The sequence below is a fragment of the Scyliorhinus torazame genome, chromosome 31 (assembly GCF_047496885.1).
Source record: "Scyliorhinus torazame isolate Kashiwa2021f chromosome 31, sScyTor2.1, whole genome shotgun sequence".
NCBI lineage: Eukaryota > Metazoa > Chordata > Chondrichthyes > Carcharhiniformes > Scyliorhinidae > Scyliorhinus > Scyliorhinus torazame.
Genome location: NC_092737.1, coordinates 6,922,981 through 6,949,899, shown reverse-complemented (window position 1 = coordinate 6,949,899; position 26,919 = coordinate 6,922,981). Strand labels below are relative to the sequence as shown.

The window sequence follows — 26,919 nt, the reverse complement described above, 5'->3', positions numbered from 1 at the left end:
TGGCTGAGCTGTTTATTTGATTCCTGTTTCAACACTGATTTTCTTGGCTGGTGCTCAGCCTGAAAGCGTTGGCCCCTCACCCTGCAGTGCACGTCCCCGAGTAAAGGCGCCCCATCCACCCCAGCCTCAGCTGATGGAGACTTGCACGGCTAAAGCGGTTTTTAACGCGGCAAAGCGTCCCCCAGAGCTCCTCGCAAGCATTATCGAGCAGAGTTTGACATTCGCCCGCGTAAGGAGCTCTGTTGAAGCATGTGGCCGATACAGAGAGGTTTTCAGTGGGGCCATGAAGGAGGGGGAGTGGGCAGAGAAGGTGAGCGAGGGCCTTCACTCGGCACTCCCTCAGTACTGACCCTCTGACAGTGCGGCACTCCCTCAGTACTGACCCTCTGACAGTGCGGCACTCCCTCAGTACTGACCCTCTGACAGTGCGGCACTCCCTCAGTACTGACCCTCTGACAGTGCGGCACTCCCTCAGTACTGACCCCTCTGACAGTGCGGCACTCCCTCAGTACTGACCCTCTGACAGTGCGGCACTCCCTCAGTACTGACCTCTCTGACAGTGCGGCACTCCCTCAGTACTGACCCTCTGACAGTGCGGCACTCCCTCAGTACTGACCCTCTGACAGTGCGGCACTCCCTCAGTACTGACCCTCTGACAGTGCAGCACTCCCTCAGTAATGACCCTCTGACAGTGCGGCACTCCCTCAGTACTGACCCTCTGACAGTGCGGCACTCCCTCAGTACTGACCCTCTGACAGGGCAGCACTCCCTCAGTACTGACAGTCCGGCACTCCCTCAGTACTGATCCTCTGACAGTGCGGCACTCCCTCAGTACTGACCCTCTGACAGTGCAGCACTCCCTCAGTACCACCCCTCTGACCGTGCGGCACTCCCTCAGTACTGACCCTCTGACAGTGCAGCACTCCTTCAGTACCGACCCTCTGACAATGCGGCACTCCCTTAGTACCGACCCTGACCGCGCCGCACTCCCTCAGTACCGACCCTCTGACAGTGCAGCACTCCTTCAGTACTGACCCCTCTGACCATGCGGCACTCCCTCAGTACTGACCCTCTGACAGTGCGGCACTCCCTCAGTACTGACCCTCTGACAGTGCAGCACTCCCTCAGTACTGACCCTCTGACAGTGCAGCACTCCCTCAGTACTGACCCTCTGACAGTGTGGCACTCCTTCAGTACTGACCCTCTGACAGTGCGGCACTCCCTCAGTACTGACTCTCTGACAGTGCGGCACTCCCTCAGTACTGACCCTCTGACAGTGCAGCACTCCCTCAGTACTGACCCTCTGACAGTGCGGCACTCCCTCAGTACTGACCCTCTGACAGTGCAGCACTCCCTCAGTACCGACCCTTTGACAGTGCGGCACTTCCTCAGCACCGACCCTTTGACAGTGCGGCACTCCCTCAGTACCGACCCTCTGACAATGCGACACTCCCTCAGTACCGACCCTGACAGTGCGGCACTCAGTATACCTGCAGTATCTGGAGTTAATACTGCTGCCTCACAGCGCCCGGGTCTGTGGCTCGATTCCGACCTCGGGTGGCTGTCTGTGTGGAGGTTGCATTCTTCCCATGTCTGCGTGGGGTTCCACAGTCCAAAGATGTGCAGGTTGGTGGATTGGCTGTGCTAAATTGCCTCTAGGGTGGGGTTATTGTGCCTACATAGGCGCTCTTTCAGAGGGTCGGTACAGACTCGATGAGCAGAATGGCCTCTGTACAGTGGGAATTCTATGATCCCAAGGTTGCTTCACAGGATATACAACACACACGGGCCATTTGGACCAACCAGTTTATGCTTACTCGAGCCTACTCTCATTAGTCCCCGTTTAAATCTGCCGTAGCTCTTTCTTCCAATTCTTTTCAAAGTGGTGGTGGTGGCGGCCCGCAGGTGGGTAGCGGGCAGATGTGAAACGGGTCGCCAAAAATGACCCCCCCAAAATCGGCGGCCCGTCCCGTTTTCTCTCTGGGCAAATTCCCGCTGCTGTGTGGTGTATGACCACACGAGGCTGCTGTCGAGGCCGTTGCCACCGACACGGCCTCCAGCAGAGGATCCCGTGTCTACCGCAGCTGGTCGGCCAGGTAAGTCAGCACCTGCAACTAAAACCAACGGGTTTCAAAGGAAAATCGATTCTCTTTCAATTTCTTGCCCGAAGATGCTCCTTCTGCATAGTTAGGGTCCAGTAGTGCTCTGTGCTTTCTTTTGCCAGACCCAAAAAATTATTTTTATTTACAAATTTTACATTTAATACAGAAGCTCCAATAGTGAATGAGACTTTTTTTCAAGTAACTGGAGAATTTATTGTGAATGGGGCATGGGTCGTAAGAGTTGGCCATCTTGTCAAAATGGGTCCCACTGCTTACCGATCTCCCTCGTATACTCGTCTAGTTTCCCACTTAAAAAGCTCTTGATACTATTCACCTCGACCACTCCCTGTGGAAGCAAGTCCCCCCACACATCCCTCGACACTCGGGGGCAATTCGGCATAGCCAAGGGGTGGCATGCTGGTGCAGTGGTTGGTACTCCAGCCTCGCGGCGCTGAGGACCCGGGTTCGATCCCGGCTCTGGGTCACTGTCTGTGCGGAGTTTGCACATTCTCCCAGTGTCTGCGTGGGTTTCACCCCCACAACCCAAAGATGTGCAGGTTAGGTGGATTGGTCACGCTGAATTGCCCCTTAATTTGGAAAAAAGATTGGATTGGATTTGTTTATTGTCACGTGTACCGAGGTACAGTGAAAAGTATTTTTCTGCGAGATACTCAACAGATTAAGTACATGAGAAGAAAAGGGAATAAAAGAAAATACATAATAGGGCAACACAACATATACAATGTAACTACGTAAGCACTGGCATCGGATGAAGCATACAAGGTGTGTTAATGAGGTCAGTCCATAAGGGTCATTTAGGAGTCTGGTGACAGTGGGGAAGAAGCTGTTTTTGAGTCTGTTCGTGCGTGTTCTCAGACTTCTGTATCTCCTGCCCGATGGAAGAAGTTGGAAGAGTGAGTAAGCTGGGTGGGAGGGATCTTTGATTATACTGCCCGCTTTCCCCAGGCAGCAGGAGGTGTAGATGGAGTCAATGGATGGGAGGCAGGTTCGTGTGATGGACTGGGCTGTGTTCACGACTCTCTGAAGTTTCTTGCGTTCCTGGGCCGAGCAGTTGCCATACCAGGCTGTGATGCAGCCCGATAGGATGCTTTCTATGGTGCATCTGTAAAAGTTGGTAAGGGTTAATGTGGACATGCTGAATTTCCTTAGTTTCCTGAGGAAGTATAGGCGCTGTTGTGCTTTCTTGGTGGTAGCATCGAGCAGTGAGAGCCACTTTCCATAAAGCAGTGATTAAAACTGGGGATGTGTGAGAATCCAGAGGTGAGGCAACGCGGAGGCTGAAGAGGGTTGTAGGAAGGCTGGTGGAGGATACAGAAATGTCCGAAAGCACCTCATGTCTGATTAATTACCTTGACAGGCATTAAAGGTGCTAAATTAACGGCATCCGGCTGACCAAGTCCCATTCACCTATCACCCCCTAACCTCTCCTCAGGTCCTGATCCTCCGCTGCACCCAATTTAAAATTCTCATCCTCTTGTACGAGTCAGCCTTCCCCTATCTCCTCCGCATCCAGCTCCAGCCCAGCTGCCTCCCCGGAACCGCCGGGTAGGCGACCGCCAAGGAATGAGATATTCGGGGTGACTGCGAGATGAGGCAGAGGTGAGCTTTAAGGATGAGGCCAAGTGATTAGTCACTAGTGCACACACAACTTGTCTGGAAATGGTGCGGCAAAGTATTAAGATGTGGCAAAGGGATTAAGTTGCTGGGACATTTTTGGGGCTTATCCCTAGTTTAAACAGATCAAAGGCCATCATTCCCCCCAAGTCTGTTCCACCATTTAATTAGATTATTGCTGATCTGTACCTCGGCCCTGTTTAGCTGATAATGAGAGCTTGCCTTTGTTCTGGATTACTTCTGAGGCAAACTCCGAATCTCTCCGATAGTAGCGGGAAGTATGTGCGAGACTGAGATGGACAGATTCGTAGGCCGCGAGGGTTATGGGGATGAGGTGGGAGTTGGGCATTCTTGCATCCCACCATCAGTCATTGAATGGTGGAGCACACTCGGTGGGCCAAATGGTCTGCTTCGAGTCATGGGATCCCTACACTGCAGGAGGCGGCCCATCGGGACTACACCCAATCCTCCACCCTATCCTCGCAATCCCACCTCGGGACAATTCAGCACGGCCAATCCACCCAACTGGAACGTAGGGGCAGCACGGTAGCATTGTGGATAGCACAATTGCTTCACAGCTACAGGGTCCCAGGTTCAATTCTGGCTTGGGTCAATGTGCGGAGTCTGCACATGCTCCCCGTGTGCACATGGGTTTCCTCCGGGTGCTCCGGTTTCTTCCCACAGTCCAAAGATGTGCAGGTTAGGTGGATTGGCCATGATAAATTGCCCTTAGTGTCCAAAATTGCCCTTGATGTTGGATGGGGTTATGGGGATAGGGTGGAGGTGTTGACCTTGGGTAGGGTGCTCTTTCCAAGAGCCGGTGCAGACTCGATGGGCCGAATGGCCTCCTTCGGCACTGTAAATTCTATGATAATCTTTGGACTGTGGGAGGAAACCGGAACGTAGACACGGGGAGAACGTGCAGACTCCGCACAGTCGGCCAAGGTCGGAATTGAACCCGGGTCCCTGGCGCCCTGAGGTAGCTGTGCTGACCCCTGCCCCGCGCCGAGCGTCTTCCCCCGGTGAAGATTGGGCTAGAATCCCTTCAGGCAGAGAGAGAGAGAGGCCAACCCTTGGTTGTGTAGAATGTCCATCTGACGCAGCAACACCACACCCACACACAAACAACAAAAAAAATGTTGGCTTGCATGTCCATCCTGTGGAGAGAAACCTTTCCAAAATTCATCCTCCCCTTGAGAGGGGATGGAGGGAGGGAGAGATGATGGGTTAAGGGTGGGGGTGGAAAGTTCTGCCTGTGGGTCAGGAGTGTGGGTGTGTCGAGGGGGGGGGGGGGGGGGAGTTTGTTTTTGAAATGGTTGGGGGGCTTCTCCTTGGAGACGGCCCTTGTGACGCCTCCTGGTGCATTGTGAGGCGCACAGAGGAAACCTGCTCCCTCCCCACACCCCAGGGGCAAACGTTTCGAGAGCAGAGGGGGCAGGCAGCAAGCACCTGGACGGGGGTCTTCGAAGCCATTCCTCTTGCTGTTTGTGCGTCTGATCGGGAGGGTGAGGGGCAGAGAGAGAGAGAGAGAGAGAGGCAATGTTGGACTCTCCAAAGCTCACCTCTGTCTTGTATTGCAGCCTGGCTCTGCTCACGTCCTTGCTCATCCCTCCTCAAGGTAAGAGAGCCGCAGACACCGGGGCTGTCAGCCCTCCACCTCCTTTCAGTTTCACTGTTTCAGAACAAAGGAGCGTGTTGTCAATTTCACCTTCACAAAGGGAAATCCCTTCAATGTTCCTCCAGGGTTACAGCCAACTTCCTGGGACTACTCATCGCCTCTTTCTGCAGGACAAGATGTTCAAGTCAAACTGAGATCCACTCACTATCCAGGGCCCTCCTCCCTTCACTCACTATCCAGGTCCCTCCTTCACTCACTATCCAGGGCCCTCCTCCCTTCACTCACTATCCAGGACCCTCCTTCACTCACTATCCAGGGCCCTCCTCCTCTTCACTCACTATCCAGGACCCTTCTTCACTCACTATCCAGGAGCCTCCTTCACTCACTATCCAGGGCCCTCCTCCCTTCACTCACTATCCAGGGCCCTCCTTCACTCACTATCCAGGGCCCTCCTCCCTTCACTCACTATCCAGGACCCTTCTTCACTCACTATCCAGGAGCCTCCTTCACTCACTATCCAGGGCCCTCCTCCCTTCACTCACTATCCAGGACCCTTCTTCACTCACTATCCAGGAGCCTCCTTCACTCACTATCCAGGGCCCTCCTCCCTTCACTCACTATCCAGGGCCCTCCTTCACTCACTATCCAGGGCCCTCCTCCCTTCACTCACTATCCAGGACCCTTCTTCACTCACTATCCAGGAGCCTCCTTCACTCACTATCCAGGGCCCTCCTCCATTCACTCACTATCCAGGACACCCCCTCCTCTTCACTCACTAACCAGGACCCTCCACTCACTTTCCAGGACCCTCCTTCACTCACTATCCAGGGCCCTCCTCCATTCACTCACTATCCAGGACCCTTCTTCACTCACTATCCAGGAGCCTCCTTCATTCACTATCCAGGACACCCCCTCCTCTTCACTCACTATCCAGGGCCCTCCTCCATTCACTCACTATCCAGGACCCTCCTTCACTCACTATCCAGGACACCCCCTCCTCTTCACTCACTAACCAGGACCCTCCACTCACTATCCAGGACCCTCCTTCACTCACTATCCAGGGCCCTCCTCCATTCACTCACTATCCAGGACCCTTCTTCACTCACTATCCAGGAGCCTCCTTCACTCACTATCCAGGACACCCCCTCCTCTTCACTCACTAACCAGGACCCTCCACTCACTATCCAGGACCCTCCACTCACTATCCAGGGCCCTCCTCCCTTCACTCACTATCCAGGGCCCTCCTTCACTCACTATCCAGGGCCCTCCTCCCTTCACTCACTATCCAGGACCCTTCTTCACTCACTATCCAGGAGCCTCCTTCACTCACTATCCAGGACACCCCCTCCTCTTCACTCACTAACCAGGACCCTCCACTCACTATCCAGGACCCTCCTTCACTCACTATCCAGGGCCCTCCTCCATTCACTCACTATCCAGGACCCTTCTTCACTCACTATCCAGGAGCCTCCTTCATTCACTATCCAGGACACCCCCTCCTCTTCACTCACTATCCAGGGCCCTCCTCCATTCACTCACTATCCAGGACCCTCCTTCACTCACTATCCAGGACACCCCCTCCTCTTCACTCACTAACCAGGACCCTCCACTCACTATCCAGGACCCTCCTTCACTCACTATCCAGGGCCCTCCTCCATTCACTCACTATCCAGGACCCTTCTTCACTCACTATCCAGGAGCCTCCTTCATTCACTATCCAGGACACCCCCTCCTCTTCACTCACTATCCAGGGCCCTCCTCCATTCACTCACTATCCAGGACCCTCCTTCACTCACTATCCAGGACACCCCCTCCTCTTCACTCACTAACCAGGACCCTCCACTCACTATCCAGGACCCTCCTTCACTCACTATCCAGGGCCCTCCTCCATTCACTCACTATCCAGGACCCTTCTTCACTCACTATCCAGGAGCCTCCTTCACTCACTATCCAGGACACCCCCTCCTCTTCACTCACTATCCAGGACCCACCTCTTCACTCACTATCCAGGACACCCCCTCCTCTTCACTCACTATCCAGGACCCTTCACTCACTATCCAGGACACCCCCTCTTCACTCACTATCCAGGACCCTCCTTCACTCACTATCCAGGACCCTCCTCCTCTTCACTCACTATCCAGGACCTTCCTTCACTCACTATCCAGGACACCCCCTCCTCTTTACTCACTATCCAGGAGCTTCCTTCACTCACCATCCAGGGCCCTCCTCCACTTCACTCACTAACCAGGACACCCCCTCTTCACTCACTATCCAGGACCCTCCTTCACTCACTATCCAGGACACCCTCCATTCACTCACTATCCAGGACCCTCCTCCTCTTCACTCACTATCCAGGACCCTCCTCCATTCACTCACTATCCAGGACCCTCCCTCACTCACTATCCAGGACCCTCCTTCATTCACTATCCAGGACACCCCCTCCTCTTCACTCACTATCCAGGACCCTCCATTCACTCACTATCCAGGACACCCTCCATTCACTCACTATCCAGGACCCTCCTCCTCTTCACTCACTATCCAGGGCCCTCCATTCACTCACTATCCAGGACACCCTCCATTCACTCACTATCCAGGACACCCTCCATTCACTCACTATCCAGGACCCTCCCCCTCTTCACTCACTATCCAGGACCCTTCAGTCACTCACTATCCAGGACCCTCCTTCACTCACTATCCAGGACCCTCCATTCACTCACTATCCAGGACACCTTTCATTCACTCACTATCCAGGACCCTCCTCCTCTTCACTCACTATCCAGGACCCTCCTCTTCACTCACTATCCAGGACCCTCCTTCTCTCACTACACTCAATGATTGTTTTTCTCCCTCCCTCTCGCAGATTTCTCAGTTCTTGCAAACACGCTCCTACATCCACTCCCACACTCTGTCCATCCCACACCCCCTCCATCCCACACTCTGTCCATCCCACACCCCCTCCATCCCACACTCTGTCCATCCCACACTCTGTCCATCCCACACACCCTCCATCCCACACTCTGTCCATCCCACACCCCCTCCATCCCACACTCTGTCCATCCCACACTCTGTCCATTCCACAACCCCTCCATCCCACACTCTGTCCATCCCACACCCCCTCCATCCCACACTCTGTCCATCCCACACCCCCTCCATCCCACACCCCCTCCGTCCCACACTCTGTCCGTCTCACACCACCTCCATACCACACACCCTCCATCCCACACTCCCTCCATCCCACACTCTGTCCATCCCACACCCCCTCCATCCCACACTCTGTCCGTCCCACACACCCTCCATCCCACAGTCTGTCCATTCCACACTCTGTCCGTCCCACACACTGTCCATTCCACAACCCCTCCATCCCACACTATGTCCATCCCACACTCTGTCCATCCCACACCCCCTCCATCCCAAACCCCTCCATCACACACTCTGTCCATCACACACTCTGTCCATCACACACTCTGTCCATCACACACTCTGTCCATCACACACTCTGTCCATCACACACTCTGTCCATCCCGCACCCCGTCCATCCCACACCCCCTCCATCCCACACTCTGTCCATCCCACACTCTGTCCATCCCACACTCTGTCCATCCCACACCCCCTCCATCCCACACCCCCTCCATCCCACACTCTGTCCATCCCACACTCTGTCCATCCCACACTCTGTCCGTCCCACACTCTGTCCGTCCCACACACCCTCCATCCCACACTCTGTCCGTCCCACACTGTGTCCATCCCACACACCCTCCATCCCACACTCTGTCCATCCCACACCCCCTCCATCCCACACTCTGTCCATCCCACACTCTGTCCATCCCACACTCTGTCCGTCCCACACACCCTCCATCCCAGAGTCTGTCCATTCCATACACTGTCCGTCCCACACTCTGTCCATTCCACAACCCCTCCATCCCACACTCTGTCCATCCCACACCCCCTCCATCCCACACTCTGTCCATCCCACACTCTGTCCATCCCACACCCCCTCCATCCCACACCCCCTCCGTCCCACACTCTGTCCGTCCCACACTCTGTCCGTCCCACACCACCTCCATACCACACACCCTCCATCCCACACTCCCTCCATGCCACACCCCCTCCATCCCACACCCCCTCCATCCCACACTCTGTCTGTCCCACACACCCTCCATCCCACACACCCTCCATCCCACACACCCTCCATCCCACACCCCCTCCATCCCACAGTCTGTCCATTCCACACTCTGTCCGTCCCACACACTGTCCATTCCACAACCCCTCCATCCCACACTATGTCCATCCCACACTCTGTCCATCCCACACCCCCTCCATCCCACACCCCCTCCATCACACACTCTGTCCATCACACACTCTGTCCATCACACACTCTGTCCATCCCACACCCCCTCCATCCCACCCCCCCTCCATCCCACACCCCCTCCATCCCACACCCCCTCCATCCCACACCCCCTCCATCCCACACCACCTCCATCCCACACTCTGTCCATCCCACACTCTGTCCATCCCACACACCCTCCATCCCACACTCTGTCCATCCCACACTCTGTCCATCCCACACTCTGTCCATCCCACACCCCCTCCATCCCACACCCCCTCCATCCCACACCCCCTGCATTACACACTCTGTCCATCCCACACCCCCTCCATCCCACACCCCCTCCATCCCACACCCCCTCCATCCCACACTCTGTCCATCACACACTCTGTCCATCCCACACCCCCTCCATCCCACACCCCCTCCATCCCACACTCTGTCCATCACACACTCTGTCCATCCCACACCCCCTCCACCCCACACCCCCTCCATCCCACACTCTGTCCATCCCACACTCTGTCCATCCCACACTCTGTCCATCCCACACACCCTCCATCCCACACACCCTCCATCCCACACTCTGTCCATCCCACACTCTGTCCATCCCACACTCTGTCCATTCCACAACCCCTCCATCCCACACTCTGTCCATCCCACACTCTGTCCATCCCACACTCTGTCCATCCCACACTCTGTCCATCCCACACCCCCTCCATCCCACACTCTGTCCATCCCACACTCTGTCCATCCCACACCCCCTCCATCCCACACCCGCTCCATCCCACACCCCCTCCATCCCACACCCCCTCCATCCCACACCCCCTCCATCCCACACTCTGTCCATCCCACACTCTGTCCATCCCACACCCCCTCCATCCCACACCCCCTCCACCCCACACTCTGTCCATCCCACACTCTGTCCATCCCACACTCTGTCCATCCCACACCCCGTCCATCCCACACTCTGTCCATCCCACACTCTGTCCATCCCACACTCTGTCCATCCCACACCCCCTCCATCCCATACCCCCTCCATCCCACACTCTGTCCATCCCACACTCTGTCCATCCCACACACCCTCCATCCCACACTCTGTCCATCCCACACTCTGTCCATCCCACACTCTGTCCATCCCACACCCCCTCCATCCCACACCCCCTCCAATCCACACCCCCTCCATCCCACACTCAGTCCATCCCACACCCCCTCCATCCCACACCCCCTCCATCCCATATTCTGTCCATCCCACACCCCCTCCATCCCACACTCTGTCCATCCCACACCCCCTCCATCCCACACTCTGCCCATCCCACACCCCCTCCATCCCACACTCTATCCATCCCACACCCCCTCCATCCCACTCTCAGTCCATCCCACACCCCCTCCATCCCACACCCCCTCCATCCCACACTCTGTCCATCCCACACCCCCTCCATCCCACACCCCCTCCATCCCACACTCTGTCCATCCCACGTGCCCTCCATCCCACACTCTGTCCATCCCACACCCCCTCCATCCCACACCCCCTCCATCCCACACTCTATCCATCCCACCCCCCCTCCATCCCACACTCTGTCCATCCAACACTCTGTCCATCCCACACTCTATCCATCCCAGACCCTATCCATCCTGCGTGGGGTAGTGGTATTGTCACTGGATGAGTAAACCAGAGGCTCGGAGTAACGCTCTGGGGTCCTGCGTTCAAAACCCGCCACTGCAGATGGTGAAATTTGAATTCAATAAAATATCTGGAATTACAAGTCGAACAATGACCAAGAATCTATTGTCGTAAAAGAACCCATCTGGTTCACTAATGTCCCATTGCCGTGGAGTCTGGAGTCACGTGTAGGCCGGACGTGACTGCATGTTCTCCCTGTGTCTGCGTGGGTTTCCTCCGGGTGCTCCGGTTTCCTCCCACAGTCCAAAGATGTGCAGGTTAGGTGGATTGGCCGAGATAAATTGCCCTTAGTGTCCAAAATTGCCCTTAGTGTTGGGTGGGGTTACTGGGTTATGGGGATAGGGTGGATAGGGTTGACCTTGGATAAGGTGCTCTTTCCAAGAGCCGGTGCAGACTCGATGGGCCGAATGGCCTCCTTCTGCACTGCAAATTCTAGATAAAAAAATTTTAAATTCCCAAGTTTATTAATTCAGTTCAGACTTCCGGTGACAGCTGAGCGGATGAACATCAGGGGGCCCTCCTCCCAAGGAGAGCAAAAAGGACACTTCTGGAAGAATTTGACCGAAGAAATCAACAGAAAACAGTCCCAACGGAGGGAAAGAAGCGGGGGGGGGGGGCAGCCGAGAGCGATCATAGCGAAACTGCACCGATACCAGGACTGGGAAAGGATCCTGCGGTGGGCCGGGCAGACGAAGGCGAGCTCGTGGGGAGGACATTGAATCCGGGCCTATCAGGACATTCGGGGCAGATCTGGCAAAGAAAGGGGGCGAGTCTAACCAGGGAGAGTCGGCGCTGTGCAAGAGTGGGGGTGCGACTCGGCGTGTTATTCCCGGCCAGACTCTGGGTCACGCACCAGAGGAAAGAATATTATTTCAACACCTCAGCAGAAACAAACGACTTCAGACAGACCCATGACCCGGACAAAGAACAGACGCGGCGGCGGTGAAGGCGTGTCGGAGGAGGATCGCTGAAAGAGACAGAATCAAAGACTCATCATCACGGTTATGTGTTTGCGCGGGACGGTACAGCCTCGCTCTGACCAGAAACACGGGGTACAGGAGAGAGCGAGGATGGGGTACGCAGATGAGGGAGGCGGAGAGGGAAAGCAGGCAGACGGCGGGCATAGACAGAGGGCTAGGTTAGCCCTGGGAGGGGGAGCCACCGTACTGGCAGGGAGGGCTAGCACGGGAAGATGAGCAGTAAAGGAGGGCCGCGGCGTCCCTGGGTCCCGGGTTCGATCCCCGGCTTGGGTCACTGTCTGTGCGGAGTCTGCACGCCCTCCCGTGTGTGCGTGGGTTTCCTCCGGGTGCTCCGGTTTCCTCCCACAGTCCAAAGATGTGCGGCTTAGGTGAATTAACCAGGCTAAATTGCCCTTAGTGTCCAAAATTACCCTTGGTGTCCAAAAGGTTGGGTGGGGTTACGGGGACAGGGTGGAGGTGTGAGGTTGGGTAGGGTGCTCTTTCCAAGGGCCGGTGCGGACCCGATGGGCCGAATGGCCTCCTTCTGCACTGTAAATATGATTCTGTGACTTTGGCAGGCAAGGAGCAGACCGAGGAAACAAGATGGCGCCGCAAGCAGCCACTTTGGAGGGCCCCTGAACAAAGGGGGACCCCGGAGTGCAGGGGCGCATCCACGTGGCGTACCCACAGTTGGCGGCCATGTTGGGTGCCCCCTGGACAAAGGGAAACCCCAGAGTGCAGGGGCGCGTCCACCAGGTAAGGTGGGTGATCCCGCAGGACCGGGGGGGGGGGGGGGGGGGGGGGGGGGTCAGAAACCCCCGACCGGGATAGTTACCTGGAACGTACGAGACTTGAAAAGGTCAAGAGTCTTCGCCCACCTGAGAAGCCTGAAGGGTGACATAGTCTACCTGCAGGAGACGCACCTGAGGGAGAAGGACCGACTGCTGGCAAGGAAGGGCTGGGTGGGACAGACGTACCATTCATGTTACGGGGCGAGGGCTAGGGTGGGTAGCAATATTAATCAGCAAGAGAACGCGGTTTACAGAAACCAGGTTGGTCACGGACCCAGGGGACGGTACATCATGGTCAGCGGTGTCCTGGAAGGGGCACCGGTCGGACTGGTAAATATGTACGCTCCCAACTGGGGTGACAGCGACTTCATAAAAATGACCAAGGCGAAAGTCCCCAACATTGACACACACCGACTGATCATGGGGGGGCGACTTTAACTGTGTACAGGACCCACTGAGCGGCCGATCAAACCCCAGAACGGGGAAAAAGTGTGGCACGGCTAAGGAACTGGAGCAGATGGGGGCGGTGGACCCGTGGAGGTTCCTGCACCCCAGCAAGAGGGACTTCTCGTTCCTCTCACCGGCCCATAAAAAGTGTACACCCGGATCGACTTCTGTGCAGTGGGGAAATCGGTGCTTCCAGGGATCACGGGAGCGGAATACTCCACAATATATGGATGTGTCCACATGGAGGCTGGGCACAGGCCTTCGGCCAAAAAAACATTGGAGGCTGGCCGCCTATTGGCTCACCAGCTGAGAAAGCAGGCACCACCAGGGAGATGGCACAGGTAAAGGATAACAGAGGCCGACTCAACCAGGCATTTGAGACCTTCTACCGAGGACTGTACACCTCCGAAGCCCCCGACGGGGACGCGGGGATGAAACAGTTCCTGGACGGACTGGAAATGCCGGTTGTGGGGGGGTGACAGACGAGGGGGAGCTGGAAGCACCAATAGACCTGGGAGAAATCATGGAGAGCATCAGCTCCATGCAGGCGGGGAAGGCACCGGGACCCGACGGGTTCCCGGCGGACTTCTACAAAACATTCGCGCCGGCCCTGGCCCCACACGTAAGGGAGGTGTTCGCATACACGCTAGCGAGGGGCCTTCTACGCTAGCAATGGCCACGTTATCACTGATACCCAAAGCAGACAAAGACCCGACGGAGTGTGGATCATACAGACCCATTTCACTGCTGAACGTGGATGCGAAAATACTCGCAAAGGTCCTGGCCAAAAGGCTGGAGGGCTGCGTACCAGAGGTGGTCGCAGAGGACCAAGCCGGCTTTGTGAAGGGTAGGCAGCTCCCTGCGAACATCAGGCGGCTGCCGAACGTGATAATGACGCCCCCACCCCCGGGGGGGGGATCACCAGAGGTGAGCGTCTCTCTCTGGACGCAGAGAAGGCCGTCGGCACAGTAGAATGGAAACACCTCCTCGAGGTACTGGTACGGTTTGGGCGAGGAGCGGGGTTCGCCGCCTGGGCAAGGCTCCCGTACAACGTTCCCAAAGCGAGCGTCCGAGCCAACACCACCAGCTCTGAATACTTCCAGCCGCCCAGAGGCACCCGGCGGGGACGCCCGCTGGCCCCGCTCCCGTTTGCATTCGTGGCCAAACCCCTGGCCATCGCTCTGCGAGACGTAAAAGGCTGGAAGGGCATCCAGAGAGGAGACAGAGAGCACCGAGTCTCGCGCTCTGCGGGCGACCTGCTCCTCTCCACCTCAGAACCACAGGAAGAGCTGAGAGCAACCAGCAGTTCCAAATGAACGTACTTCCGAGGTTCCGCTTCCTGGTCCGATCCATCCCGATCTTCATCCCCAGGGCCTTTTTCCAAGGGATGGGCAAAATGGCATTTGTGTGTGTGTGTGTGTGTGTGTGTGTGTGTGTGTGTGTGTGTGTGTGTGTGTGTGTGTGTGTGTGTGTGTGTGTGTGTGTGTGTGTGTGTGTGTGTGTGGGTGGGTGGGTGGGTGGGTGCGGGGGGGGGGAAAGCATCCAAGAATCCGCAAATCGACACTGCAGAGGTGAAAAACGATGGGCGGCCTGGCACTACCCAATTTACAATACAACCACTGGGCAGCAAGGACAGAGAGAGTGAGGGGATGGGTACGAGCCTACAGGGCCTGCAACAGAATCCATGGAATGAGGGGGGGGGGGGGGGGGGGGTGGAGAACAGGAGCTCTGGGACAGAACACCCAGAACGAACGAGGAGCTGGTTTAGCACAGTGGGCTAAATCGCTGGCTTTGAAAGCAGACCCAAGGCAGGCCAGCAGCGCGGGTTCGATTCCCGGGCCGGCCTCCCCGAACAGGCGCCGGAATGTGGCGACTAGGGGCTTTTCACAGCAACTTCATTTGAAGCCCACTCGTGGCAAGAAGCGGTTTTCATTTTCAAAGAGGGGGTGCCAAGGAGGGGCCGGTGGGGGGCGGGCGGGGGAGAGGAAATACCAAGAAAGGTTATACGCGCAGAAGAACTGCATAATCGGCAAATATTGGATGCAAAGTTGTAGCCACCTGAGTTGGCCAAGTCCCGATTTAAAATGGCGAACGGCAAAGGCTGAAGGGAAATTCAGCCAACACAGACAGAAACCAGCAGGTGCCGGTTTGCTGTGTATTTAACTCTGCAAAAGCCCAGACAGCATCGATACCAGCGACCATCAGCATAATAATGTAGCAGCCATCTACATACTGATGAGCAATGCCCGGGAACAATAGCAACATTTGGGACACACAAAGCTAAGCCAGACTCCCCGGCGCCAGCAGGAGCCTACACAAAACGGACACCTCAAGACCGCCCATCGTTCTGGGAACCGCTCCAGCATTGGAGAAAATCGAACCAAGCGATTGGAACAAAGTCCAATCACCTAGAACCAGGTACAGAGTCCGCCCCGAAAGGCGGGAAGCCCCTGGGGACTATAAAGTTAAGCCCCCAAGTTCAAATCGGCCCCTCTTCATCTTGACCGGGTCACCCAGCAACGCGAACCAACATTGACCCTGACCGGTCCAACGGCCGCCGAGAGATCGTAAGTCTTAAGTCAACGCTCGCTACGAGATAGGCGCTCCTAGCTACCAATCCGTACCAGCTTCGAATCCCGCAGACCCAGAACCCGAACGAAAGGCCATTTGTTCCCCTGACCTGGTGGGCCAGTCCGATGTTAAGTATTGGCCTGTTAGTTGTAGAAGTAGCTCAGACGTAGAATTTGTGCATGAGTAGCGATTACTGTGTATAATAAATGTGCTTTGATTTAACTCTTACTAATCGGTGTATTGAGTTATTGATCATTACTCGGACTTGAACCTCGTGGCGGTATCATAAAGATACCGGGCGACTCAAGTGCAAAGGTTATAAAACAGAGCCAAGTGAACCAACCAAAAGAACCGTGTCCCCGGAATGTTAGCCTGGACCCCTGGGTTACTAGTCCAGTGACCTTACCTGCAGGGTATGTGCGGTGATGACTCTGCGACGGGTGAAGGAGCTTTAGTGCCTGAGACAACCGTTTGACACTCTCTTTCCTGCACCAACAGTGGCCGCTCCAGTGGTGAAACCAATGCCCTTTGAGGACGAGTACATCACCGAGAGTAAGTATTCTGCAACGGGAAATGTTTTTGATAAATTGGTTATAGAATCATAGAATGGTGACAGACGTTCGGCCCGCTGGGTCCGTGCTAGCCTGCCCCACTCCCCTCCCAATTCACCCGAGCCCTCGGCCGTTTATCCAAAGTCCTTTTGAAAGACACAATTCAATCTGCTTCCACCACACTCTCAGACGGAGGATTCCAAACCCGAACCACTTAAGAACAAAGAAATGTACAGCACAGGAACAGGCCCTTCGGCCCTCCAAGCCCGCGCCGACCATGCTGCCCGACTAAACTACAATCTTCTACACTTCCGGGGTCCGTATCCCTCTATTCCCATCCTATTCGTGTATTTGTCAAGATGCCCCTTAAATGTCACTATCGTCCCTGCTTCCACCACCTCCTCCGGCAGCGAGTTCCAGGCACCCACTACCCTCTGCGTAAAAAACTTGCCTCGTACATTTCCTCTAAACCTTGCCCCTGGCACCTTAAACCTATGCCCCCTAGTAATTGACCCCTCTACCCTGGGGAAAAGTCTCTGACTATCCACTCTGTCTATGTCCCTCATAATTTTGTAGACCTCTATCAGGTCTCCCCTCAACCTCCGTCGTTCCAGTGAGAACAAACCGAGTTTATTCAACCGCTCCTCATAGCTAATGCCCTCCATACCAGGCAACATCCTGGTAAATCTCTTCTGCACCCTCTCTAAAGCCTCCACATCCTTCTGGTAGTGTGGCGACCAGAATTGAACACTATACTCCAGGTGTGGCCTTAGTAAGGTTCTATACAGCTGCAACATGACTTGCCAATTCTTATACTCAATGCCCCGGCCAATGAAGGCAAGCATGCCGTATGCCTTCTTGACTGCCTTCTCCACCTGTGTTGCCACTTTCAGTGATGGTAGCACAGTAGTTAGCACTGTTGCTTCACAGCGCCAGGGTCCCGGGTTCGATTCCCGGCTTGGGTCACTGTCTGTGCTGAGTCTGCACCTTCCCCCCCATGTCTGTGTGGGTTTCCTCCGGGTGTTCCGGTTTCGACCCACGTGCTGTTAGCTGAATTGGATATTCTGAATTCTCCCTCTGTGACCCGAACAGGCGCCGGAATGTGGCGACTCAGGGATTTTCACAGTAACTTCATGCAGTGTTAATGTAAGCCTACTTGTGACAATAATAAAGATTGTTATTATTATTATGTACACCCAGATTCTTCTGCCTGTCAATATTCTTGAGGGTTCTACCATTTAATACCTTGCCCATTTCCTCTCGTTCCACACATAGGTTCCCACCCTGTCCTTGAGTGGGCCAACTCTTTCCCTGGCTACCCTCTTGCTCGCTATATACGTATAAAAAGCCTTGGGATTTTCCTTAATCCTGTTTGCCAATGACTTTTAGTGACCCCTTTTAGCCCTCCTGACTCCTTGTTTAAGTTCCTTCCTACTTTCCTTATATTCCACCCAGGCTTCGTCTGTTCCTAGCCTTCTGGCCCTTACAAATGCCTCCTTGTTCTTTACGACTAGGCCTACAATATCCCTCGTTATCCAAGGTTCCCGAAATTTGCCATACTTACCCACAGGAATGTGCCGGTCCTGAATTCCTATCAACTGACATTTCAAAGCCTTCCAAAGCCAACGTTATAATGCCAGAAGTTGATTTACCTTCAAACATCTGTTCCTCCCCCATCTAGATTCTTCAGTTCCTGCCTAATATTGTTATAATTAACATTCCCCCAATTTAGCCGAGGACTACTCTTATTTTTATCCAACTGTACCTGAAAACTTACTGAATTATGGTCAGTGTTCCCGAAATGCTCCCCTACTGAAACTTCAACCACCTGGCCGGGCTCATTCCCCAATACCATGTCCAGTACGGCCCCTTCCAGTACGGTCTGGCAGATGGAATTCAATGTTGCCAAGTGTGAGGCTATCCATTTTGGGAGGAATAACAGCAGAATGGATTATTATTTAAACGGTAAGATGTTAAAACATGCTGCTGTGCAGAGGGACCTGGGTGTGCTGGTGCACGAGTCACAAAAAGTTGGTGTGCAGGTGCAGCAGGTGATTAAGAAGGCTAATCGAGTTTTGTCTTTCATTGCTAGAGGGATGGAGTTCAAGACTAGTGAGGTTATGCTGCAATTGTATAAGGTGTTGGTGAGGCCACATCTGGAGTATTGTGTTCAGTTTTGATCTCCTTACCTGAGAAAGGACATATTGGCACTGGAGGGAGTGCAGAGGAGATTCACTAGGTTGATCCCAGAGTTGAGGGGATTAGATTATGACGAGAGGTTGAGTAGACTGGGACTGTACTCATTGGAGTTTAGAAGGATGCGGGGGGATCTTATTGAAACATATAAAATTATGAAGTGAATAGATAGGATAGATGCGGGCAGGTTGTTTCCACTGGTCGGGGAAAGCAGAACTAGGGGGCATAGCCTCAAAATAAGGGGAAGGAGATTTAGGACCGAGTTTAGGAGGAACTTCTTCACCCAAAGGGTTGTGAATCTCTGGAATTCCTTGCCCAGTGAAGCAGTTGAGGCTCCTTCTTTAAACGTTTTTAAGAAAAAGATAAATACCTTTCTAAAGAATAAAGGGATTCGGGGACATGGTGTACGGGCTTGAGAGTGGAGCTGAGTCCACAAAGATCAGCCATGATCTCATTAAATGGTGGAGCAGGCTCGAGGGGCCAGATGGCCTACTCCTGTTCCTAGTTCTTATGTTCTTATGTTCCCTAGTTGGACTATCTACGTATTGTTTTAAGAAGCCCTCCTGGATGATCCTTACAAACACTGCCCCATCCAAGCCCCTAGCACTGAGTGAGTCTCAGTCAATACAGAGGAAGTTAAAACCACCCACCACAACAACCCTGAAGGACTGCTGAAGTGTTCCCCGACTGGAAGGGAACATTCCTGCCTGGTGATTGTCACGCGATGTCCGTTCATTCGTTGTCGCAGCGTCTGCATGGTCTCGCCAATGTACCACGCTTCGGGACATCCTTTCCTGCAGCGTATGAGGTAGACAACGTTGGCCGAGTCGCACGAGTATGTACCGCGTACCTGGTGGGTGGTGTTCTCACGTGTAATGGTGGTATCCATGTCGATGATCTGGCACGTCTTGCAGAGATTGCCATGGCAGGGTTGTGTGGTGTCGTGGTCACTGTTCTGAAGGCTGGGTAGTTTGCTGCAAACAATGGTTCGTTTGAGGTTACGCGGTTGTTTGAAGGCAAGTAGTGGGGGTGTGGGGATGACCTTGGCAAGATGTTCATCATCATCAATGACGTGTTGAAGGCTGCGAAGAAGATGGCGTAGTTTCCCCGCTCCGGGGAAGTACTGGACGACAAAGGGAATTCTGTCGGTTGTGTCCCATGTTTGTCTTCTGAGGAGGTCGCTGCGGTTTTTCGCTGTGGCGCGTTGGAACTGTCGATCGATGAGTCGAGTGGCACATCCTGTTCGAACGAGGGCATCTTTCAGCGTCTGTAGATGTCTGTTACGCTCCTCCTCGTCTGAGCAGATCCTACGTATGCGGAGGGCTATATGACTTTGTCTATATATATTTTCTGGAACCTACCTCTTCATTCACTGTCAGAGGGTCAGTACTGAGGGAGTGCCGCACTGTCAGAGGGTCAGTACTGAGGGAGTGCCGCACTGTCAGAGGGTCAGTACTGAGGGAGTGCCGCACTGTCAGAGGGTCAGTACTGAGGGAGTGCCACACTGTCAGAGGGTCAGTACTGAGGGAGTGCCGCACTGTCAGAGGGTCAGTACTGAGGGAGTGCCGCACTGTCAGAGGGTCAGTACTGAGGGAGTGCCGCACTATCAGAGGGTCAGTACTGAGGGAGTGCTGCACTGTCAGAGGGTCAGTACTGAGGGAGTGCCGCACTGTCAGAGGGTCAGTACTGAGGGAGTGCTGCACTGTCAGAGGGTCAGTACAGAGGGAGTGCCGCACTGTCAGAGGGTCAGTACTGAGGGAGTGCCGCACTGTCAGAGGGTCAGTACTGAGGGAGTGCTGCACTGTCAGAGGGTCTGTACTGAGGGAGTGATGCACTGTCAGAGGGTCAGTACTGAGGGAGTGCCGCACTGTCAGAGGGTCAGTACTGAGGGAGTGCCGCACTGTCAGAGGGTCAGTACTGAGGGAGTGCCGCACTGTCAGAGGGTCAGTACTGAGGGAGTGCTGCACTGTCAGAGGGTCAGTACTGAGGGAGTGCCGCACTGTCAGAGGGTCAGTACTGAGGGAGTGCCGCATTGTCAGAGGGTCAGAACTGAGGGAGTGCTGCACTGTCAGAGGGTCAGTACTGAGGGAGTGCCGCACTGTCAGAGGGTCAGTACTGAGGGAGTGCCGCACTGTCAGAGGGTCAGTACTGAGGGAGTGCCGCACTGTCAGAGGGTCAGTACTGAGGGAGTGCCGCACTGTCAGAGGGTCAGTACTGAGGGAGTGCTGCACTGTCAGAGGGTCAGTACTGAGGGAGTGCCGCACTGTCAGAGGGTCAGTACTGAGGGAGTGCCGCACTGTCAGAGGGTCAGAACTGAGGGAGTGCTGCACTGTCAGAGGGTCAGTACTGAGGGAGTGCCGCACTGTCAGAGGGTCAGTACTGAGGGGGTGCCGCACTGTCAGAGGGTCAGTACTGAGGGAGTGCCGCACTGTCAGAGGGTCAGTACTGAGGGAGTGCTGCACTGTCAGAGGGTCAGTACTGAGGGAGTGCCGCACTGTCAGAGGGTCAGTGCTGAGAGAGTGCGGCACTGTCAGAGGGTCAGTACTGAGGGAGTGCCGCACTGTCAGAGGGTCAGAACTGAGGGAGTGCTGCACTGTCAGAGGGTCAGTACTGAGGGAGTGCCGCACTGTCAGAGGGTCAGTGCTGAGAGAGTGCGGCACTGTCAGAGGGTCAGTACTGAGGGAGTGCCGCACTGTCAGAGGGTCAGAACTGAGGGAGTGCTGCACTGTCAGAGGGTCAGTGGTGGAAATCACTCCGGGAAATGCTGATGTGGATTTTGGAATGACCAGCTCTGTTATTGTTAACAGTTTCTCTCTGTTGCAGTTGCAGCGATTGACTATCCTGAGGAGCGGATCGAAGCTTACACCGACGGTGGAATGGTTGAATATATTCGAGATAAACGTGCAGGTACTGGAATCTCACATCCAGTGTCTCTCCTGTCTCCATGCTCATTCCCTTAACCTGCCTCTCCCATTCTCCCCCTCTCCCCATCCTCCTCCCACTCTCCCATCCTCCCCCTGCTCTCCCCATCCTCCTCCCACTCTCCCCATCCTCCCCCTGCTCTCCCCATCCTCCTCCCACTCTCCCCATCCTCCCTTCGCTCTCCCCATCCTCCCCCTGCTCTCCCCATCCTCCCCCACTCTCTCCATCCTTGTAACCATTACTGCAACAGCTGCAGAACCATTACATCCTTGTAACCATTACTGCAACAACTGCAGATATACACATGAAATTCCTGCATTCATCAGAAAGCACTTATCTGCTTTTGATGTGGTGAGGACAGGTTATAGAGTTGAGGCCCCAGTCAGATCAACCAATGATCTTATCGAATGGTGTAGCACGTCATGGGTCAAATGGCCGACTCCTGCTGCTATTTCTTGTGCCTACTTGTTCTGGATTCTGACTTGTGAGGGGGCCTCATACCTGAGGCAGTGAATGGCAACACGTGCGTCTGTGGAACTGTGCCCACCTGAGGGCAGGTGAACCGGGAGGAGGGGCAGTGATGGGGGAGGGTTTAAAAAATTCCTCACACAGTTTGCGCCCTCCGTGAAGGTCGTAAATGATGAAATCTATATGCACCTTGGGGATTATAATGTCAGGTTGCTGCGTTGTTTCGCAATCTTAAACCTATTTTAGTCAAAGATATCTTTTAATGTACCATCCTCCACTTTGTTGCTGACATTGTTTGTCCATTTGTCCTCAGAACCATCGCCTTCTCCCACATACTGGCCAATCGAGGAAGTTGTCACAACCAGTAAGTTTGGACAACACCAGCGGGAACGTATTAGCGCACGCACTGCATTTGGGAGGGTTAAGGGGGCGGCCATTTTGAAGTGCGTTGAGGAGAGCACTCCCCATTCTGGGACTTCCCGACCCCAGGGGGCTGGGCCAGCTCGGACATTCAGTATATTCAAGTCCATGGTCAATAATTGATTTAGAAACTTAGAGAATTAAGGGACCTGTGGTTTCTCAGGAAAGAGTCATGTCGCACCCAAAAATGTCAACTCCATTTCTGAGGCCTCCGGGTCTGCTTTTATTTGTGGGATTTGGAGAATAATGCCGGAAAGTGGAGTTGTGGTAAAAGCTCAGCCCTCAACAGGCATGAGGGGCTGAATGGCCACCCAGTTCCTGCTCCTCCTGCCCCCTCGCCTTCCAGCCCACCCTGGGCCCATTGATGGGGACATTGCAGAGGGAGCTTTACTCTGTATCTAACCCCGTGCTGTACCTGTCCTGGGAGTGTTTGATGGGGACAGTGTAGAGGGAGCTTTACTCTGTATCTAACCCCGTGCTGTACCTGTCCTGGGAGTGTTTGATGGGGACAGTGTAGAGGGAGCTTTACTCTGTATCGAACCCCGTGCTGTACCTGTCCTGGGAGTGTTTGATGGGGACAGTGTAGAGGGAGCTTTACTCTGTATCTAACCCCGTGCTGTACCTGTCCTGGGAGTGTTTGATGGGGACAGTGTAGAGGGAGCTTTACTCTTTATCTAACCCCGTGCTGTACCTGTCCTGGGAGTGTTTGATGGGGACAGTGTAGAGGGAGCTGTACTCCGTATCTAACCCCATAATGTACCTGTCCTGGTAGTGTTTGACGGGGACAATGTAGAGGGAGCTTTACTCTGTATCTAACCTCGTGCTGTACCTGTCCTGGGAGTGTTTGATGGGGACAGTGTAGAGGGAGCTTTACTCTGTATCTAACCTCGTGCTGTACCTGTCCTGGGAGTGTTTGATGTGGACAGTGTAGAGGGAGCTTCACTCTGTATCTAACCCCGTGCTGTACCTGTCCTGGGAGTGTTTGATGGGGACAGTGTAGAGGGAGCTTTACTCTGTATCTAACCCCGTGCTGTACCTGTCCTGGGAGTGTTTGATGGGGACAGTGTAGAGGGAGCTTTACTCTGTATCTAACCTCGTGCTGTACCTGTCCTGGCAGTGTTTGATGGGGACAGTGTAGAGGGAGCTTTACTCTGTATCTAACCTCGTGCTGTACCTGTCCTTGGAGTGTTTGATGGGGACAGTGTAGAGGGAGCTTTACTCTGTATCTAACCCCGTGCTGTACCTGTCCTGTGAGAGTTTGATGTGGACAGTGTAGAGGGAGCTTTACTCTGTATCTAACCCCGTGCTGTACCTGCCCTGGGAGTGTTTGACGGGGACAATGTAGAGGGAGCTTTACTCTGTATCTAACCCCGTGCTGTACCTGCCCTGGGAGTGTTTGACGGGGACAATGTAGAGGGAGCTTTACTCTGTATCTAACCTCGTGCTGTACCTGTCCTGGGAGTGTTTGATGTGGACAGTGTAGAGGGAGCTTCACTCTGTATCGAACCCCATGCTGTACCTGTCCTGGGAGTGTTTGATGGGGACAGTGTAGAGGGAGCTTCACTCTGTATCTAACCCCATGCTGTACCTGTCCTGGGAGTGTTTAATGGGGACAGTGTAGAGGGAGCTTTACTCTGTATCTAACCCCGTGCTGTACCTGTCCTGGGAGTGTTTGATGGGGACAGTGTAGAGGGAGCTGTACTCCGTATCTAACCTCGTGCTGTACCTGTCCTGGGAGTGTTTCATGGGAACAGTGTAGAGGGAGCTTTACTCTGTATCGAACCCCGTGCTGTACCTGTCCTGGGAGTGTTTGATGGGGACAGTGTAGAGGGAGCTTTACTCTGTATCTAACCCCGTGCTGTACCTGTCCTGGGAGTGTTTGATGGGGACAGTGTAGAGGGAGCTTTACTCTGTATCGAACCCCGTGCTGTACCTGTCCTGGGAGTGTTTGATGGGGACAGTGTAGAGGGAGCTTTACTCTGTATCTAACCCCGTGCTGTACCTGTCCTGGGAGTGTTTGATGGGGACAGTGTAGAGGGAGCTTTACTCTGTATCTAACCCCGTGCTGTACCTGTCCTGGGAGTGTTTGATGGGGACAGTGTAGAGGGAGCTGTACTCCGTATCTAACCCCATATTGTACCTGTCCTGGGAGTGTTTGACGGGGACAATGTAGAGGGAGTTTTACTCTGTATCTAACCTCATGCTGTACCTGTCCTGGGAGTGTTTGATGGGGACAGTGTAGAGGGAGCTTTACTCTGTATCTAACCTCGTGCTGTACCTGTCCTGGGAGTGTTTGATGTGGACAGTGTAGAGGGAGCTTCACTCTGTATCTAACCCCGTGCTGTACCTGTCCTGGGAGTGTTTGATGGGGACAGTGTAGAGGGAGCTTTACTCTGTATCTAACCCCGTGCTGTACCTGTCCTGGGAGTGTTTGATGGGGACAGTGTAGAGGGAGCTTTACTCTGTATCTAACCTCGTGCTGTACCTGTCCTGGGAGTGTTTGATGGGGACAGTGTAGAGGGAGCTTTAATCTGTATCTAACCTCGTGCTGTACCTGTCCTGGGAGTGTTTGATGGGGACAGTGTAGAGGGAGCTTTACTCTGTATCTAACCTCGTGCTGTACCTGTCCTGGGAGTGTTTGATGGGGACAGTGTAGAGGGAGCTTTACTCTGTATCTAACCCCGTGCTGTACCTGTCCTGTGAGAGTTTGATGTGGACAGTGTAGAGGGAGCTTTACTCTGTATCTAACCCCGTGCTGTACCTGCCCTGGGAGTGTTTGACGGGGACAATGTAGAGGGAGCTTTACTCTGTATCTAACCCCGTGCTGTACCTGCCCTGGGAGTGTTTGACGGGGACAATGTAGAGGGAGCTTTACTCTGTATCTAACCTCGTGCTGTACCTGTCCTGGGAGTGTTTGATGTGGACAGTGTAGAGGGAGCTTCACTCTGTATCTAACCCCATGCTGTACCTGTCCTGGGAGTGTTTGATGGGGACAGTGTAGAGGGAGCTTTACTCTGTATCTAACCCCGTGCTGTACCTGCCCTGGGAGTGTTTGACGGGGACAATGTAGAGGGAGTTTTACTCTGTATCTAATCTCGTGCTGTACCTGTCCTGGGAGTGTTTGATGGGGACAGTGTAGAGGGAGCTTTACTCTGTATCTAACCTCGTGCTGTACCTGTCCTGGGAGTGTTTGATGTGGACAGTGTAGAGGGAGCTTCACTCTGTATCTAACCCCGTGCTGTACCTGTCCTGGGAGTGTTTGATGGGGACAGTGTAGAGGGAGCTTTACTCTGTATCTAACCCCGTGCTGTACCTGTCCTGGGAGTGTTTGATGGGGACAGTGTAGAGGGAGCTTTACTCTGTATCTAACCTCGTGCTGTACCTGTACTGGGAGTGTTTGATGGGGACAGTGTAGAGGGAGCTTTAATCTGTATCTAACCTCGTGCTGTACCTGTCCTGGGAGTGTTTGATGGGGACAGTGTAGAGGGAGCTTTACTCTGTATCTAACCTCGTGCTGTACCTGTCCTGGGAGTGTTTGATGGGGACAGTGTAGAGGGAGCTTTACTCTGTATCTAACCCCGTGCTGTACCTGTCCTGTGAGAGTTTGATGTGGACAGTGTAGAGGGAGCTTTACTCTGTATCTAACCCCGTGCAGTACCTGCCCTGGGAGTGTTTGACGGGGACAATGTAGAGGGAGCTTTACTCTGTATCTAACCCCGTGCTGTACCTGCCCTGGGAGTGTTTGACGGGGACAATGTAGAGGGAGCTTTACTCTGTATCTAACCTCGTGCTGTACCTGTCCTGGGAGTGTTTGATGTGGACAGTGTAGAGGGAGCTTCACTCTGTATCTAACCCCATGCTGTACCTGTCCTGGGAGTGTTTGATGGGGACAGTGTAGAGGGAGCTTTACTCTGTATCTAACCCCGTGCTGTACCTGCCCTGGGAGTGTTTGACGGGGACAATGTAGAGGGAGTTTTACTCTGTATCTAATCTCGTGCTGTACCTGTCCTGGGAGTGTTTGATGGGGACAGTGTAGAGGGAGCTTTACTCTGTATCTAACCTCGTGCTGTACCTGTCCTGGGAGTGTTTGATGTGGACAGTGTAGAGGGAGCTTCACTCTGTATCTAACCCCATGCTGTACCTGTCCTGGGAGTGTTTAATAGGGACAGTGTAGAGGGAGCTTTACTCTGTATCTAACCCCGTGCTGCACCTGTCCTGGGAGTGTTTGATGGGGACA

The 26,919-nt window shown here is 54.2% G+C and overlaps 1 protein-coding gene across 5 annotated transcripts in view; it reads left to right on the top strand.

Annotated features, from left to right (window-relative positions):
* Positions 1-5,083: 5,083 nt before the first annotated feature.
* Positions 5,084-26,919, top strand: part of LOC140404800 (uncharacterized) — a 211,006-nt gene continuing 189,170 nt past the window's right edge. For all 5 annotated transcript variants that reach the window (XR_011938586.1, XR_011938588.1, XR_011938587.1 and 2 more), the window contains exons 1-4: positions 5,084-5,355; positions 16,624-16,677; positions 21,696-21,779; positions 22,576-22,626. Coding sequence is in view for 2 of the 5 variants with exons in the window: in XM_072493534.1 (XP_072349635.1) it covers positions 5,277-5,355; positions 16,624-16,677; positions 21,696-21,779; positions 22,576-22,626 (268 nt within the window). In the remaining 3 variants the exon portion in view is untranslated. The remainder of the gene's footprint in view (positions 5,356-16,623; positions 16,678-21,695; positions 21,780-22,575; positions 22,627-26,919) is intronic.